The sequence below is a fragment of the Cololabis saira genome, chromosome 8 (genome assembly GCF_033807715.1).
Source record: "Cololabis saira isolate AMF1-May2022 chromosome 8, fColSai1.1, whole genome shotgun sequence".
Lineage (NCBI taxonomy): Eukaryota > Metazoa > Chordata > Actinopteri > Beloniformes > Belonidae > Cololabis > Cololabis saira.
This window is the reverse complement of record NC_084594.1, coordinates 26,709,892-26,724,831: the sequence shown is the minus strand read 5'-3', so window position 1 is coordinate 26,724,831 and position 14,940 is coordinate 26,709,892. Positions and strand designations below refer to the sequence as shown.

Below are 14,940 nucleotides of genomic sequence, written 5' to 3'. Positions count from 1 at the left end.
GATATTTGAGTTTTCTTAAGCTGTAAGTCATGATCAGCAATATTAAAATAATAAAAGGCTTGCAATATTTCAGTTAATTTGTAATGAATCCAGAATGTGACATTTTTGCATTACAGAAAATAAAGGACTTTATCACAATATTCTAATTTTCTGAGACAGTCCTGTATATTATATATACTGTGCTTTTGTTTTGAAAATACCCAACAGGAATTGAGTTTTGCGGAAGACATCGACTTCCGGATTTATCTGTGTTTCGCATCTCGATAAATAATTCACCTTCCTGCTTCTGAGTCTTCCTCGCCAGGTAACTTTTGTGTATCTAATCAAGTTGCTATCGCGGATGTTAGTTCAGCTGTGTATCTAGCTGAAGTTATTGGACGGCCTCGTCGTAAAGATCTTTGCACTGAAGGTGCAGTTAAAGTGTCTGTGGCGAGCGACAGCGCAGCTAGCTGCTAACAGGTAACGTTAGCAGCGAGACTAATCCACTCTGGTGTCAACACTTCACTTTACCTCACCTGCCTCGGCTCATTTCACTCATGCTCGTTTTAGGAAATGCATGAAACCGCATAGTTGTGATAAATAGGCGAAGTCTAGTGTTGCCGTGCAGTTGTTTACATTGTGTCCCGTCTGACGAGCTAACGTCAGTTCTGACCTCGAATAACAAAGAACCTCTGGTTTCTGTCAGGACAGACTAATGATTTACAGACGATTTTTAATATATAATTTATATATATTTTATATATATTTTACATATATTTTTGTTATGTTTGGGGTTTTTTGTTATTTTTTCTATTTTCTTTTTTTTTTACACATATATTTTGTTTTTTATGGATTTTTTTTTTTTTACAATTTTTATATATATATATATATATATATATACACACACACACACACACAGGACTGTCTCAGAAAATAATGCAATTACAAAAACAAAAATGTCATACATTCTGGATTCGTTACAAATCAACTGAAATATTGCAAGCCTTTTAATATTTTAATTGTGCTGATCATGACTTACAGCTTAAGAAAACTCAAATATCCTATCTCAAAAAATTTGAATATTCTGGGAATCTTAATCTTAAACTGTAAACCATAATCAGCAATATAAAAATAATAAAAGGCTTGCAATATTTAAGTTTGTTTGTAATGAATCCAGAATGTATGACATTTTTGTTTTTTTAATTGCATTACAGAAAATAAAGAACTTTATCACAATATTCAAATTTTCTGAGACAGTCCTGTATAACCGGGAGGGATAATAATTCACCAGCTCTGAGTAAGGAATGTGGTTGGGACAGATTTCATTGCTTAAATGTTAGAAGTCTATCTGGAGAAATTTGTGTCAAATAACATATTCTCAGAAGAAAAGACATTTGGCAGTCAGGTTATTTTAAAATCAAACAAACAAAATATCATCCAGTTTATGGTGGTGCGTTAAAATTGGACTGTGCAGTAATGGGAAAGGGTCACGTGGGCTGGTGAATTCAAATTTGCAGAATGATTGCCATATTGGAGTAAGAATATCAACAGAAAAAGTTATGTCAGGATCCAAATGACCATGTTTTCTTGTCAGTTTTTCTTCTCTTTTTCAGGATTCATTACACTCATTGTTTTTGTTTTTGTTAAAAAGTGGTTCAAAGGGAATAAAACATCTTTTTTTTTTTTTAACAAAAAATGGTTACCATAAAGTTTTGATCTTAATCCCACTGATGAGGTCTTTGATGTGGTGGAGAAAACCTTGCAGCCGCAGTCCAACTTTCCTGTCATTGATTTGAGATGTAAAACTCTCAACAAGGGTGTATTGAAGTGTTACCAAGATGAGCATGTCTTTGTATTCAATATTGTAATCTAATTTACAGGTGATCATGTATGTATGTACGTACGTATGTATGTACACATACACACACAATAAGTTATCAATACACTTGGCCCTAAATTGATTGACCTTCTGATCCCTTAGGAGTAAATTCCTGTGTAGCATCTGAAGCAGAATAGAAAGACTTTGAGTGGGTCATCAGGCAGTCTCCTTATGTCAGCCCGAAACGGGTCTGCCAGTGATGCAGACTGCCGGATCTCTGAGGACTGCCCTGTCCCAGATGTTGAGTTGATGGAGCTTGGTCCACTGCTGGAGGAGGGAGGAGGGCGGCAGTCGACTTCTAAAGGCAGTCATCTAGAGGTTGTACAGTTTTACATAAAAATAAATTGTTACTTCACAGGCATTGTGATTGTTGGTAACAGTGGTTTCTTGTGATCTTTTTGAAGGGAGCTGCTATGCTTGCTGATGAGGAAGAGGAGGATGATGACGTGGGAGAGGTTCTCACCTTACCTCTTCAGGCTCACCATGCCATGGAGAAGATGGAAGAGTTTGTACATAAGGTAATAAAATAACTTGTCAGCAGCAGTAGTTGTCAGCAAAGAAACACTATCCTCCTCACGTGCTTTGTTCATGGGAGTACAATGAAATGTATTCACCTCCCACTTAATCTGAAAAAAATCTAGGTCCCAAATCTGTAATAACAATTTATAATTTTGTAAAAGACCACAATTTTCAATAAAAAAATAAATGAATTAAAATATCAATAACGTCTTGCTCTCAGAAGCCTGATGTCATTTAGGCTCTTCTTCTAAAAGGCCAACTTGTTCTTTTACAATGCATGTCAACAAACAACTTCATGACCTCCTTCTGAAGCCAAAAATAATTCTAACCCCCTATATTGCCAAATATAAATGAACACATTGTATTGTTGGCTGTCATTAACAATGCTAAAGAAACAGTAATTTAAAGTTATCTAGAAATAAAACATCGGCAACCTCAGCTTGATTACCTTGCATAAATTACAGTAATCACGCTTTTTTTTTTTTCCTCTCTCTTTAATTTGCTCTTCACTGCCGTGCCACCCCCATCACACCCTCCAACTGCACCAGCGCTCTTCCCCCCTCAGGGTGGACTGACCCCATTTTGAGAAATCAGTAGATGAACAGGCACACATGTGATCTGGTCAGCATGTTAATTAGCTGGTGTGGCTTCTCATCCCTGCTCTCATATCTTATGGTTTAATACCAGCCATCTGCTTTTAAGGGATACTACTTTGCTTTAATGTGAAATGATAAGACCCGGTCACAATATCAGAAAGATTATTACAAGAATTAACCATTAACCTCCTCAGTCTCGAAAATCTGAAAATTGTTATGATGTACTATAAAAGAGAGTGAAAGTCTGTACCATTTTGTCAAACTAACATAAATATTACAACAACCATTTAAAAACTCAACACCGACCAGCTCAAAGATGTGGACCTGCTCCTACATAAATCCTCAGTTTACTAGCAAGGATTTGTCATTGATACTTGTGTGATTTTAATTTTAATCCATTTAACATATTATTTAATTATGTTAAAAACATATTAAATATTATAATTTTTAAAGATATAAATAAAAATGTGGGGATAAATAGATAAAAATAGATAAAGTTCAATAAAAACAGGTAGTTCAACCTCTTGTTAATTCCGTGTTTCTAATATCATCAGAAGCAGAGAATTAAAAAGATTGAGTGTGCAGTTTAAGTTTTCCATGAATTCTTGAGGTTTTGGAAGGTTTTTTTTTTTTTTTATGGGGGGAAGGTCCAAAAAAACACAACAGGTTTGCATGGATTTAAGTACCATAAAGTATGAAGAATAATATCTATTTTATTACGGAATTATTTTTTATAAAGACCACCACCACAAGAAAACAATATAGCTAGTGATACTGTAGTGACTGTATGCATGGGCCAAATGTCTTGAGTTCTTCATATTTAATGACAGAAGTGGACATTTTAAATGGAGTGGGTCCCTTGGCAGCCATTAGTTAGATTCTTGTATACAGATTGTGTAATTATAAAATGTCAGACTATTTATGTCAAATTTATTTTTGCTTCTCAGGTTTGGGAAGGGCGCTGGAGGGTGATTCCCTTCCATGTCCTGCCAGAGTGGCTGAAGGACAACGATTACCTCTTGCATGGGCATCGGCCTCCTATGCCCTCTTTTAGGGCCTGTTTTGGAAGCATCTTCAGGATTCACACTGAGACAGGAAACATCTGGACTCACCTTCTTGGTGAGATTGAGTGTCAAAATTGGTGCATTTTATTAACTGATTTTTTTTATTTTTTTATTTTTTTATTTTTACATCTTTTTTCTCCCAATGGTGTAATTTGTTGAACCACCCTAATTAATGAAGGTGTTGCAAAAATAAATCCTCTTTTTTTTTTTCTTCTATCTTCTTTCTCAGGGTTGATCTTATTCATTTGTCTGGGCACTTTAACCATGCTGCGTCCCAACATGTATTTTATGGCACCATTGCAAGAGAAAGTGGTTTTTGGGATGTTTTTCCTGGGAGCTGTGCTCTGCCTCAGCTTCTCCTGGCTCTTTCATACCGTCTACTGCCATTCGGAAAAAGTGTCTCGCACATTTTCCAAGTAAGTTTTGTTTTTGTTTTAATTCCCGAAAAATGTTTGTCACATATGTCTTCAAATGTTGTAAATGCATGATTTGTAATTTTCTGTTTCCCTTCTAAATTCACTTCTCTTGTAGTTGGGAAATATCTATGTCATCTTCAAACATCCTTCCTTTTTGCAAAGCTTCAGTGTCAGTGTCACCTTTTCTCCTCAGGCTTGACTACTCGGGCATCGCCCTTCTCATCATGGGATCTTTCGTGCCCTGGCTGTACTACTCGTTCTATTGTTCCCCCCAGCCTCGACTTATCTACCTCACCATCGTTTGTGTCCTTGGCATTGCTGCAATCATTGTTGCTCAGTGGGACCGATTTTCTACACCTCGCCACAGACCTACAAGAGCAGGTGTGCTTTTTTTTAATCATGTTTTCTCTCCCATCTCATGAAGCTGTGGGTTGGGAGTTTAATTACACTGCACATCTCTCCGTATTTCTTCTCCTCCCTGCAGTGGGGATTATTTCCTGCAAGTGTAGTAAATGTGCAACTATTTTTTAGGAATAACTGCAGGATTTGTTTTCATTATTATTCCACAATAATTGTCATTTCTGTCTTATAAGAAATGTAAATGAATATGTCTTTAAAATACAAGTAATTCAAGTGAATGCTTCTGTCAGGCGTGTTCATGGGTCTTGGACTAAGTGGCATCGTCCCGACCATGCACTTCACCATTGAGGAGGGATTTGTAAAGGCTACCACAGTTGGACAGATGGGTTGGTTCTACTTGATGGGAGCCATGTACATTACTGGTGCGGGTTTGTATGCAGCCAGGATCCCTGAACGCTATTTCCCTGGAAAGTGTGACATCTGGGTAAGTACATAATGTGTTCATAGCTGTGCTGTTAACAAAAAATGTTTTTGTTTGTTTATTTTACTATTCCTTATTTCTTGTTTTCTGCCTATCAAATATACCAAAATTCTTTTTTTTTTTAGTATAATCAGCTACATACAATTAAGAAAGCTGTTGACTGATCACATTGTGGCAGATGATAATTGGTGCATCAAACAAGTGGTAAAAACTCATGTAGCCATCTCAATTTACAGCTCAGTGCTTTACATTTTGGTAAATGTAGCAAATTAGGGATTGAGGGAGCAGTGTTATGTACAGCTGTAATTTCATTGCATTATTCTCTGTTTGATCAAACACAAGCAAATCATAATCAATGTTATTATAACACACTCTCTCTTTTCTTAGTTCCATTCTCATCAGATATTCCATGTTCTGGTCGTGGCAGCTGCATTCATCCATTTCTACGGCGTTTCTAACCTGCAGGAGTTCCGCTATGGCCTTGAGGGAGGATGCACAGATGACACTTTACTCTGAAAGGCTCAACTGTGACTTGATTTTCTTTACAGCACCACAACTGGTCAAACAGACACATAAACACAAATACACGCACACAAAATGCTGCTGGAAATTAATATAGTCACTTACTGCTCCTTCTGTACTTCTGATTTGCTTAAATTTTGTTTGGGTTTTAGTTGTCTTTCTGCTTTGACTCTTTTTTGCTCAAGAAAGTAGCATTAAATAGCTAGTGTGGTATGGAGGGAACAGACACTATTTATTACTATTACTGTTAGTCTTGGAGAAAGGGTTGGGGATTTTTTTTTGTTGTTGTTGGGTTTTTTTTCTCCTTCAGCTAAGATGTTCTGGGATTTTAACCAAAATTAGTGTTCCTGAACCTGATAGTTGTGTTCCCTGTCTGTTACAAATACAAAAAGTGTACCAAGGCTAATATTATTTGTGCTGTAGCAGAGAGCACAAACTGTAAATCATTCCCCTCACATGCAGATTAGAGGATGAATTGTACTGTCCACCAGGACTGGTGCAGAGCAGTCCATGATCCTTGAGTGTACAGGCATGTTTGTAAAAGAAGGCTTGACGTATACACAGGTAGTGTGTTTATGTCATCAGATGTATTATTATTATTATGGTTTGAATTATACTGACAATGATTGTTCATTTGTCCTTTAAACTACTGAGGACCCCTAAAACTCACCTTTGATCACTCAGCAATACTGTAAACCATAAACTGTACGCTGAAAGCCCATTCAATACCAGAATCAGAAGATATACCAGAAGAGCCACAAGGCTGACCACTGCACATGCAGTAGGGTTATTAATTTGTATCACTCTAAATAAATGAATATGACTCTAAATAACACAAGGGAAAAAGTTCATATGACTTGATGGGTTGGGTGTTTGTTTGTTTTTTATTTTGTAGAGAAGTTTGTAGAATGTCATTGTTACAGCAAACATCCCAAACACTTCACTTGAAATTTGTTAAATTGCACAAAAAAAGCTGCAAAATCATGTGGCTGGCTATGGAGAAAAAAAACAGCTTAGCTTAATACAGGTTAGACTGAGACAAAAACTGTGTCATCCTTTATCAATTGGATTGCACATCTTTGATAATTTGTAGCTAAATAGTCCATGGGCTGCGCACAATGTACAGATGTGATTCGGTTAAATTGCTTTTTCTTTATGTCAGCTAGAGATTTTTATTCTGTTTGATTTCTGATGCAATGAGAGGTGTTGATATCAAATGCACCTTAGTGTATGCGGTTACATTAGCAACGTTAAACCCACAAATAGGTTTCAAAAAAAGTGTTCTGTGTGATTGATATAAACTTTTAGTATTCCTGTGCCTTAGGCCAATTGAAATGTTTTTAAATAAAAATGGCCTATCTTAATAGTCAAGGGAGCACCAAGGATTTCTACATATTGACTTTACTTGTTTTCCTTGCCATATATGTCATGTGTATACAATCAAATCATTATTGAAATCACAATTCCATTGATAGGTTGTATGAACTGCTGTTTAAGACTCCTTTTCTAGATGAACTTATTCAAGCTTTATTACAAAGACTAAAACATTGTGTATTCTTGACTTTGTGTAATGTCTTGTGTAGAAAGTGATAAATCATACATTTCATTGAAATGTAAACCTGAATATTTATTAATGGTAAAAAAAAAAAAAAATTCTAATAAACTTTTTTCCACGTGTACAATTGTGGTGTTTGGTTCTTCTGTGTGTTTGATGTCAGCTACTGCAAGCTGCCCAGTCTTTAGATGATGCTTTATTTTGGACTGTTGGGACAACAGGGTTTATTGTCTGTTTCTTATCAGCTATCAGTATCATAGGGTCATTTCCTCTGTTTAGAGATGAGGAAGAAATGCTCCTGTTTGTCAGAAATGCTCCCTTTTATGATCTGACTGATACTGGATTTTGATTATATCTGGCCATACATACTGTAAGTGTCACACTTTCAGGAAATACAACTTTTAAGATCATGTGCCTTTTTTCTAAATAAAAACTTGACATTCATTTCAGTTGAATAAGTGGTCTCTAAGCAAGGAAAGCAGACTCACAAATGAAACTTAGAATTATCTTACACCTTTCCATTAAAATGTATTCACGAGACAATTTCTTCTTGAGTTACCCATTTAACATGTTTTTCATTTTTATTGACTACTTACTGTGATAGGGTCCATAACAACAGTTATTTATTAATATGTACTATGTATATGTATGTGTGTGTATATATGTGTTTATTTCACGTGTGGCACATAGGATATTTATATATATAATTGCCTGCTCACTTATAGCTATTATATATACAGTAGCTTATAGCTCTTATATTGCATATTTACAGACACCCCCATTCAATTTTAAGCATTTTTTATTATATAAAAGGCACGAGACCACCTGGGGGTATACAGGACTGTCTCAGAAAATTAGAATATTGTGATAAAGTTCTTTATTTTCTGTAATGCAATTTAAAAAAAAAAAAAAAAAAAAAAAAAAAAAATGTCATACATACACAAATCAACTGAAATATTGCAAGCCTTTTATTATTTTAATATTGCTGATTATGGCTTACAGTTTAAGATTAAGATTCCCAGAATATTCAAATTTTTTGAGATAGGATATTTGAGTTTTCTTAAAGCAGCACTATGTAACTTTTCCACCTTAATATCATATTTCCAGAGTCATTGTGATGGTACATCAACTTCCAACAGGTTTAATGAACCTCTGTCATGGTCTGAGGGGTCTGTATCACCTTCACTGGCACTATGTAACTTTGAGGTGGATGGTAGGAACCCTTCCACACTACTGGTAAAGCACTACCGCTTTTGTCCAAAGGAGACGCCAAACTCAACAAAAGCTGAAAGTTACGTTGTGCTGCTTTAAGCTGTAAGCCAGGGCTATTCAATTGGCGGCCCGCGGGCCACATGCGGCCCGCCAGGAGCTTTTATGTGACCCCTGGTCATATTTCAAAAAAGGGGGTGTTTGTTGAAATTTTTTTTTTTTTTCTTTATATAATAGTGATGCACCGAATGTTCGGCCGAAAATAGCAAAAAAAACACTTTCGGTGTTCGGTGGAATAAGTGGGGAAAAAACCGAACAGTTAATAACAGCTAACAGATACAGGCAGATACACAGGCAGACAGACATGCCATGAATGCGTTCACACAAGGTGCGATTTTTATTTGTAATGTGTGCAGAGAATGCATATCGCATTTAAGTTTAAGATGCTTGGTAGCCTTTTTTTAGTTGGTTAACGATGCATAGTGTTTGTACATGTTAATCTCTGTTGGAGATGTTTTTTACTTCGGATTTTTTGCCAGTGTTGCACAGTGTTAATGTTTGTCACATTATTATTAACCTCCGTTGTATAGAGGACTTGTTTACATCATTAGGCTTCTAGGATTGGCCTGAAATTTTTTTCATTTGAATAAGTGAGGACTTTGCATTTCAGATGGAACTTCTAAGCCTCCTATAATTCGTGATTGTTTTGTTTTGCTGATATAATGCACAGATGTTTCATTAATAAAGGAGCTTATGGTTAATATTTTGGTTGCTTATTTATAACATCAAACTGGCTACTATGGACTGAAATGCTTGTGCCCAAAGCTTAATATGATATTCAAATAAGGAAATCTTGGTGGAAAGTGGTGCTTTGTCATTATGCCGTGTTTTATTAAAAGTAGGTCAATATCAATTTCATTAAGTTTGCACAATGCATGGTTTCAAAATGAACTTGCATTCAAAATAATATTTCTTTATCTGAATATTATATCTAACATTCACAATTACTAAATCTGGAGACAATTAATACATAATTCATATGTAAACTAGATATATTCAAATGTATAATACAAATGTATTATATTTACATAAGTCTTCGTATTGAGTGCAAAATACATTTTGAAAACCCCCACATTTTCAAATTGTGCGGCCCTCTCCATACAGTCCTTTTGCAGATGTGGCCCCCGGCCGAATCTAAATGAATAGCCCTGCTGTAAGCCATGAATCTATTAGCCTATTGATTTTACATTGAAATATTTAGTGAATGTATTGTTATTAGCGTATTTTGAAATATTGAGCTTTTTATATAATACTGTGATTTTGATATATTGTTATATTGTCATTTGTATTGGTCCAAATAAGTTTAGTTGGCAGTTAACACTGGGACCAGTAAAAGCCACTGACTCACATTTCCGTTTTTATTTATTCTTTCAGAATAAATGATTTTCTAAAATATGTCACCCTATGAGTCAGTTTGCACTCTGTGGGCGTAACACATAAGCACGTCTAGTTAGATGCTAACTGCATTTCGTTGCCCTGTACTTTTGACATGTGCAATGACAATAAAGTTGAATTTAATCTAATTTATTTTTATTATTATTATCCTCATTATTTTATTATGACTTCTGTAATTAAAAAAGACCTATCTAATCCTGAAGTTTAGCTTTAGGTAAAGTGGGGTAGATTAATCAGAAAACCAAACGGCAAACCCATCAGAATCATGTTTATTTGGCCAAGTCAGATCAAACAAGACAGGGAATTTGACTTGGTTATTTTCGCTCACTGTACAGTAAATAGACAAATGACAGCTCTTAACATATACATTTTTTTTTTAAGTAAAAGGTGCAGCAGTATGAGGTTCAGTCAATCACATAACTGAACAGTTGTCTTCTGATATTTTGGAAATACGGTTTTAATTTTTTTTTGTTTTGTTTTGTTTCAGTTAGAGCAGTGGTTCCCAAACCTTTTTTGCCAGCCACCCCCTTTTGTACGTAACGCCCTAGGGGGCGCGCCCCCCGGTTTGGGAAGCACTGAGTTCAGAGGGAGAAATGTGGACAAACCCTTTCATCAGGGAGTTTTTTTTCTGTCGTCCCTCAAACAACCAGGAACCCCGTCGTCTCCTCCGACGTTTCCAGCCGAGATCATTTACCGGCTGGAACCGTTCATGACAAAATAGCATGCCAAGTTAGCCACTTTCGCTCTATTGGTTTCATATTCCTCGTATTTTATTCAATATTTTCTGCACTTTGATTATCAGGTACGTCTTGTATGGTCTAAGAAAAATATGTGCAAGCCTTGTGGATGAATAGCATGTATTTGTGTTTGTGTTAGCGTGATTTAACGCAGAACCAGGCTTTAGTCGTTTAACACCAATACCAAAATATGCATGATGAGTAGTTTAAACATGTCACCGACTTCCGCACTACAAAAGTCTTACAGGGATTTGGTTCCGGTTTTATTGCCCCGTTTCTTTGTTTTTTCTTTAAAATTGTAGGAAGTTCAGCGTTGTGTGTTGGATGGACGGGTTTGGCTGGGGAAGCATTGTGTCATCATGTCTCTGTTAGTCCGTACATGACAGTAAACCTGTTTGTCGTAGGTTAGAGATGGAGACTACCCAGGAGTCCAGCGTGGCCCCGGACCGGTCCCTGGTGTCTGAGGACGGGAGGAACAGCAAGGCTGTGCTGTGTCAGAGATGCGGCTCCAAGGTGCTCTGTCCCGACACGGCTGTGTTCAAGGAGAAGGAGGTGTGTATGGGGCATGCATTTGTTGTACAGTATTTCTTATTTTATTTATTTTAAGGATTACAATAAATAGTCCATGGGCCAGACCAGATATCATAGTACCACTCAAGGTGACCAAACTTGCTTATAATGTTTTTAAATATCTATGTATATAGACAGTACTCGAGTTGTAAAAAGAATTCAGGGGGGGGGGGGGGGTGGATTTTATCATATGGGGACAGATAATTTGTGCTGATTACAAATAATATAATATATTACAAATAATAGCAGTGACCAAAACAGCTGCAGAAATACAGGAATGACATAGCAGCAGTTAAATGCAGCCTTCTGTAAGCTTTAAATATCCACTGGGCTTACATCAAATACATCAAAACACAACAATAAAAACACTTTTCTGAACTTATCAATATATGACTCTGTCTTTCACAGGATAAGTAAAATGGAGCACTGCAAAAACTCAAAATAAGAACATTTGTCCTATTTCTAGTTAAAATGTCTCATTTTAGTAAAAAAATCTTATTACACTTGAAACAAGACTCATCACTGGGAAAAAATACATTTTTCACCTGTTTCAAGTAGATTTTCACTTGAAATAAGTAGAAAAATCTGCTAGTGGAACAAGATTTTATTGCTTGTAATGAGAAGATAAATCTTGTCTCACTGGCAGATTTTTCTACTTATTTCAAGTGAAAATTTACTTGAAACAGGGGAACATTTTGAAATAAGTTATTTTTCTGGTGATGACTCTAAATGTTGAAATAGCAGTAAAACCACGTTCATTGATGAAATTACATAAGGGACGAAAAGGAGGGATGGCAGTTTTACAGGGGGGATGATTTTGACCGTATTTATTTCATCCCCCCTCAACTCGAGTGCTGCCTGTAACAATGATATAGTAGGGGTATATTATACATTTCCTGAATCCTTATGGTCCTGTGAGTATTCCAGTTTTTGTATTTTGTGTCTCTGTTGTTCCTAGGTGACCCCGGGCTAAAAGATAGTACGGTATATCATTTAGGCGAAAATTGTGTAAAAATGTGTGTTGTTTATAGTTTAAAGGGCTGCAGTGAACTCTATGTTGGTCAGAAAGATTCACATTTTATCTTCAATGAATGCCTAAAAGGTCCCCTTTAAAATGGCACCAAAGACAATATTGTGAAACATTGACATATCCTGTACATGAGTCTAAACCTGGATATGCACCAGCATTCATAGAGTGTTTCTTTTTGTTTTTTCTGTGTCAAGCTTATAGTCTATGATTACAGTGCAGAAGAAATTGTTGCCATTCTTTTTTGATATATGCATGTATACAAATATATTTGATAGATCCAGATTTAAATAATGTCAAAAGTAAGTGATGCCTTTATGGACCCAAACGAAAGATGGAGTTAAACTAATAATATCTAACAGTAAGCAGAGATGACTAAACGATCAGAAACATGCTTAAATAGATCAGAAATAGACTGGCATACATATACATTTGCATACATTATTCAATATGACCCTGTCAACTCTTCCTTCAGTTTAGATGTGAATGCATTCAAGTTGAAGCTCAGTGCTGGCCTAATCTTAACGCTTATATTCAATTAATTAATCTAACGGAACCCAAGCATGCAGTTATTTGGTCAAATCTTTTTTCTGCCTTGGAAATGTTGGAACACAGAAAAAGATCAGTGATTACTGTCCGGAGAAGTGTCCTGGTCTCTGGAGTAAGGTTTTTTGTTTTTGTCGTAAGAGAGGGGTGTTTTGAAAGTATCAGGTGGGCATCAGATGTTTCCTGTTATGCAGTGTGACTTCCGTACAAAGACAGAGATAATTCAATTAGAAGTGAATTCATAGATACACACACACACACACACACACAATGTGCTCAATTTCTTGGTCTTTCACAAATGTGTTTATGTGGTCTGTGCCTGATTTCTTTAATCAGCTGTTCCTGCCGTCCATGCGGAAAAAGACGGGCCTCAGCACTACAGATGGCTCAGTAGATGGTGACACTCTAAGTTCTCACTGGTTAGTGGACGACGTGTACACCTTTGAGAACGTGGGCTTCACGAAAGACGTCGGGAGGATCAAGTATCTAATCTGTGCCGATTGTGAAATTGGACCGATTGGCTGGCACAGTTTAGATGACAAGAAAAGTTTCTACGTTGCTTTGGAACGAGTGAATCATGGATAGTATTTATGCATTTCTGATCCCAAAGACTTAAAAACGTGTTAACAGGCTATGCATTATTTTACGGATTTACACCAACTAAATCCATCATATATTACTCTTACAGATGCATCTGTGCCATTGTTTGTAGTTATGGAATTGTAATGTGTTAATTCAACTGTCATGCTGACAATAATAAGATCATCCTGTTCTAATAATAACATTAAAAAACCTTTTTTTGTAACTTGACTGCCACTTGACTTGACTGCTGTCTTCTATATAACATTGTTTCTCTTAATTTAGGTTTTTAAATTTCCAGAAAAATCATTGCTAATCCGATTTAAATGTGTGGGATAGTGGACGGGCAAAAATACAACAAGTGCACTCGTTTGTGAACTTTCTCTATTTTCAGCAGCAAGAAACGATAACTTTTACACTCAAAGCTATTAAAGTTAATAAAGTAGTTTTGTGAACATTTTGATTTATCCAGTTGTTTCAAATGCTTGCGGCTCTGAAATACCAGGTGTAGCAAGTGCAAATAATATAATTGACCTTTTGAAGTCTCAAAATTAAGTTAATAAAAGGTCAGATGTCAACAGTTACATGACTTATTGCACTCATTATCTCATGAAATATAAGATGAAATGCAGAATCAGTGTGAATAAAACAAATTAAATAATTATGTAACACATTTTTTGAGTCAGGATTCACATCATTTTGGAGGAATTTGGGGGTCCTGTTACACTGTAGCTTCAGTTCTTTGAGCTTTTTTTTTTTTTTTTATGCATGGCACTCCTGAAGTCCCTCCCCAACATATCAGTCAGAATGAAGTCTGAACTTCAGCTGAATGTGTCACATGATTTTGAGCTTTTTCTTTTTCAGCCTTTCAGTTCTAGGCTTGCTTTTGTGCTTGGGATGATTTGGGTCGTTCCTTCAAAAGCAGTTTCGGTCCTGGTTGACTGACCTAAAGCACAGTCAACCACGAAGAATTCAGGCCTCGAAATCTGCTGCTATTCTGGAGGCAAAACTCTGTTGGACTAAATGCAGGAAAGGGTATGCTACTGGCTGAATTATTAGGACTAACCAAAACCTGGTGACCATGATTAAGTTTTATCTGTGTTGAACTAATTGACTAGAAACCTAGCCTGGCCAGCCATCTGAATAATTTTCCTATTCCACAGCAAAAAAAAAAATATCGGGGTTCCTCTGGATTGAACTGGACTGGAGTATACGAGCAGAAAAACAAAACATGTTGATCCAATTTGTTATAAGCAGTTCTGCAGCTATCTTTGTTGATTTGAATTGTGATCAGATTTATTTGTTTTAAAGGAATTATCCCGCTCCATTGGAAAGGGCTGCAAATTGGAAGAGGACCAGACCCAGTTAATGAGGGACCATTTTCACAAAATGAACAGACATAGCTGGCCAAGCTACAAGAAGCAAATGAAAAAGAATCAAAGAATA

The 14,940-nt window shown here is 36.2% G+C and overlaps 2 protein-coding genes across 4 annotated transcripts; both read left to right on the top strand.

Annotated features, from left to right (window-relative positions):
• The first annotated feature begins 210 nt into the window (after positions 1-210).
• Positions 211-7,508, top strand: adipor1a (adiponectin receptor 1a). 2 transcript variants are annotated; one of them, XM_061727473.1, is made up of 8 exons: positions 211-304; positions 1,961-2,176; positions 2,263-2,376; positions 3,921-4,092; positions 4,267-4,453; positions 4,647-4,834; positions 5,104-5,297; positions 5,682-7,508. In XM_061727473.1, exons 2-8 carry the CDS (start codon positions 2,030-2,032, stop codon positions 5,808-5,810), a joined length of 1,131 nt encoding a protein of 376 aa, XP_061583457.1. In that variant the 5' UTR covers positions 211-304; positions 1,961-2,029; the 3' UTR covers positions 5,811-7,508. The 2 variants fall into 2 exon arrangements, with proteins under 2 accessions (XP_061583457.1, XP_061583456.1); XM_061727472.1 differs by having other exon boundaries at positions 233-459.
• A 3,163-nt stretch (positions 7,509-10,671) lies between these two features.
• On the top strand, positions 10,672-13,720 carry rabif (RAB interacting factor). Of its 2 annotated transcripts, none has more exons than XM_061728575.1 (3): positions 10,672-10,837; positions 11,182-11,324; positions 13,252-13,720. In XM_061728575.1, the coding sequence occupies exons 2-3, from the start codon at positions 11,184-11,186 to the stop codon at positions 13,498-13,500; spliced, it is 390 nt and encodes a 129-aa protein (XP_061584559.1). In that variant the 5' UTR covers positions 10,672-10,837; positions 11,182-11,183; the 3' UTR covers positions 13,501-13,720. The 2 variants fall into 2 exon arrangements, with proteins under 2 accessions (XP_061584559.1, XP_061584558.1); XM_061728574.1 differs by having other exon boundaries at positions 10,678-10,837; positions 11,177-11,324.
• Positions 13,721-14,940: the final 1,220 nt, after the last annotated feature.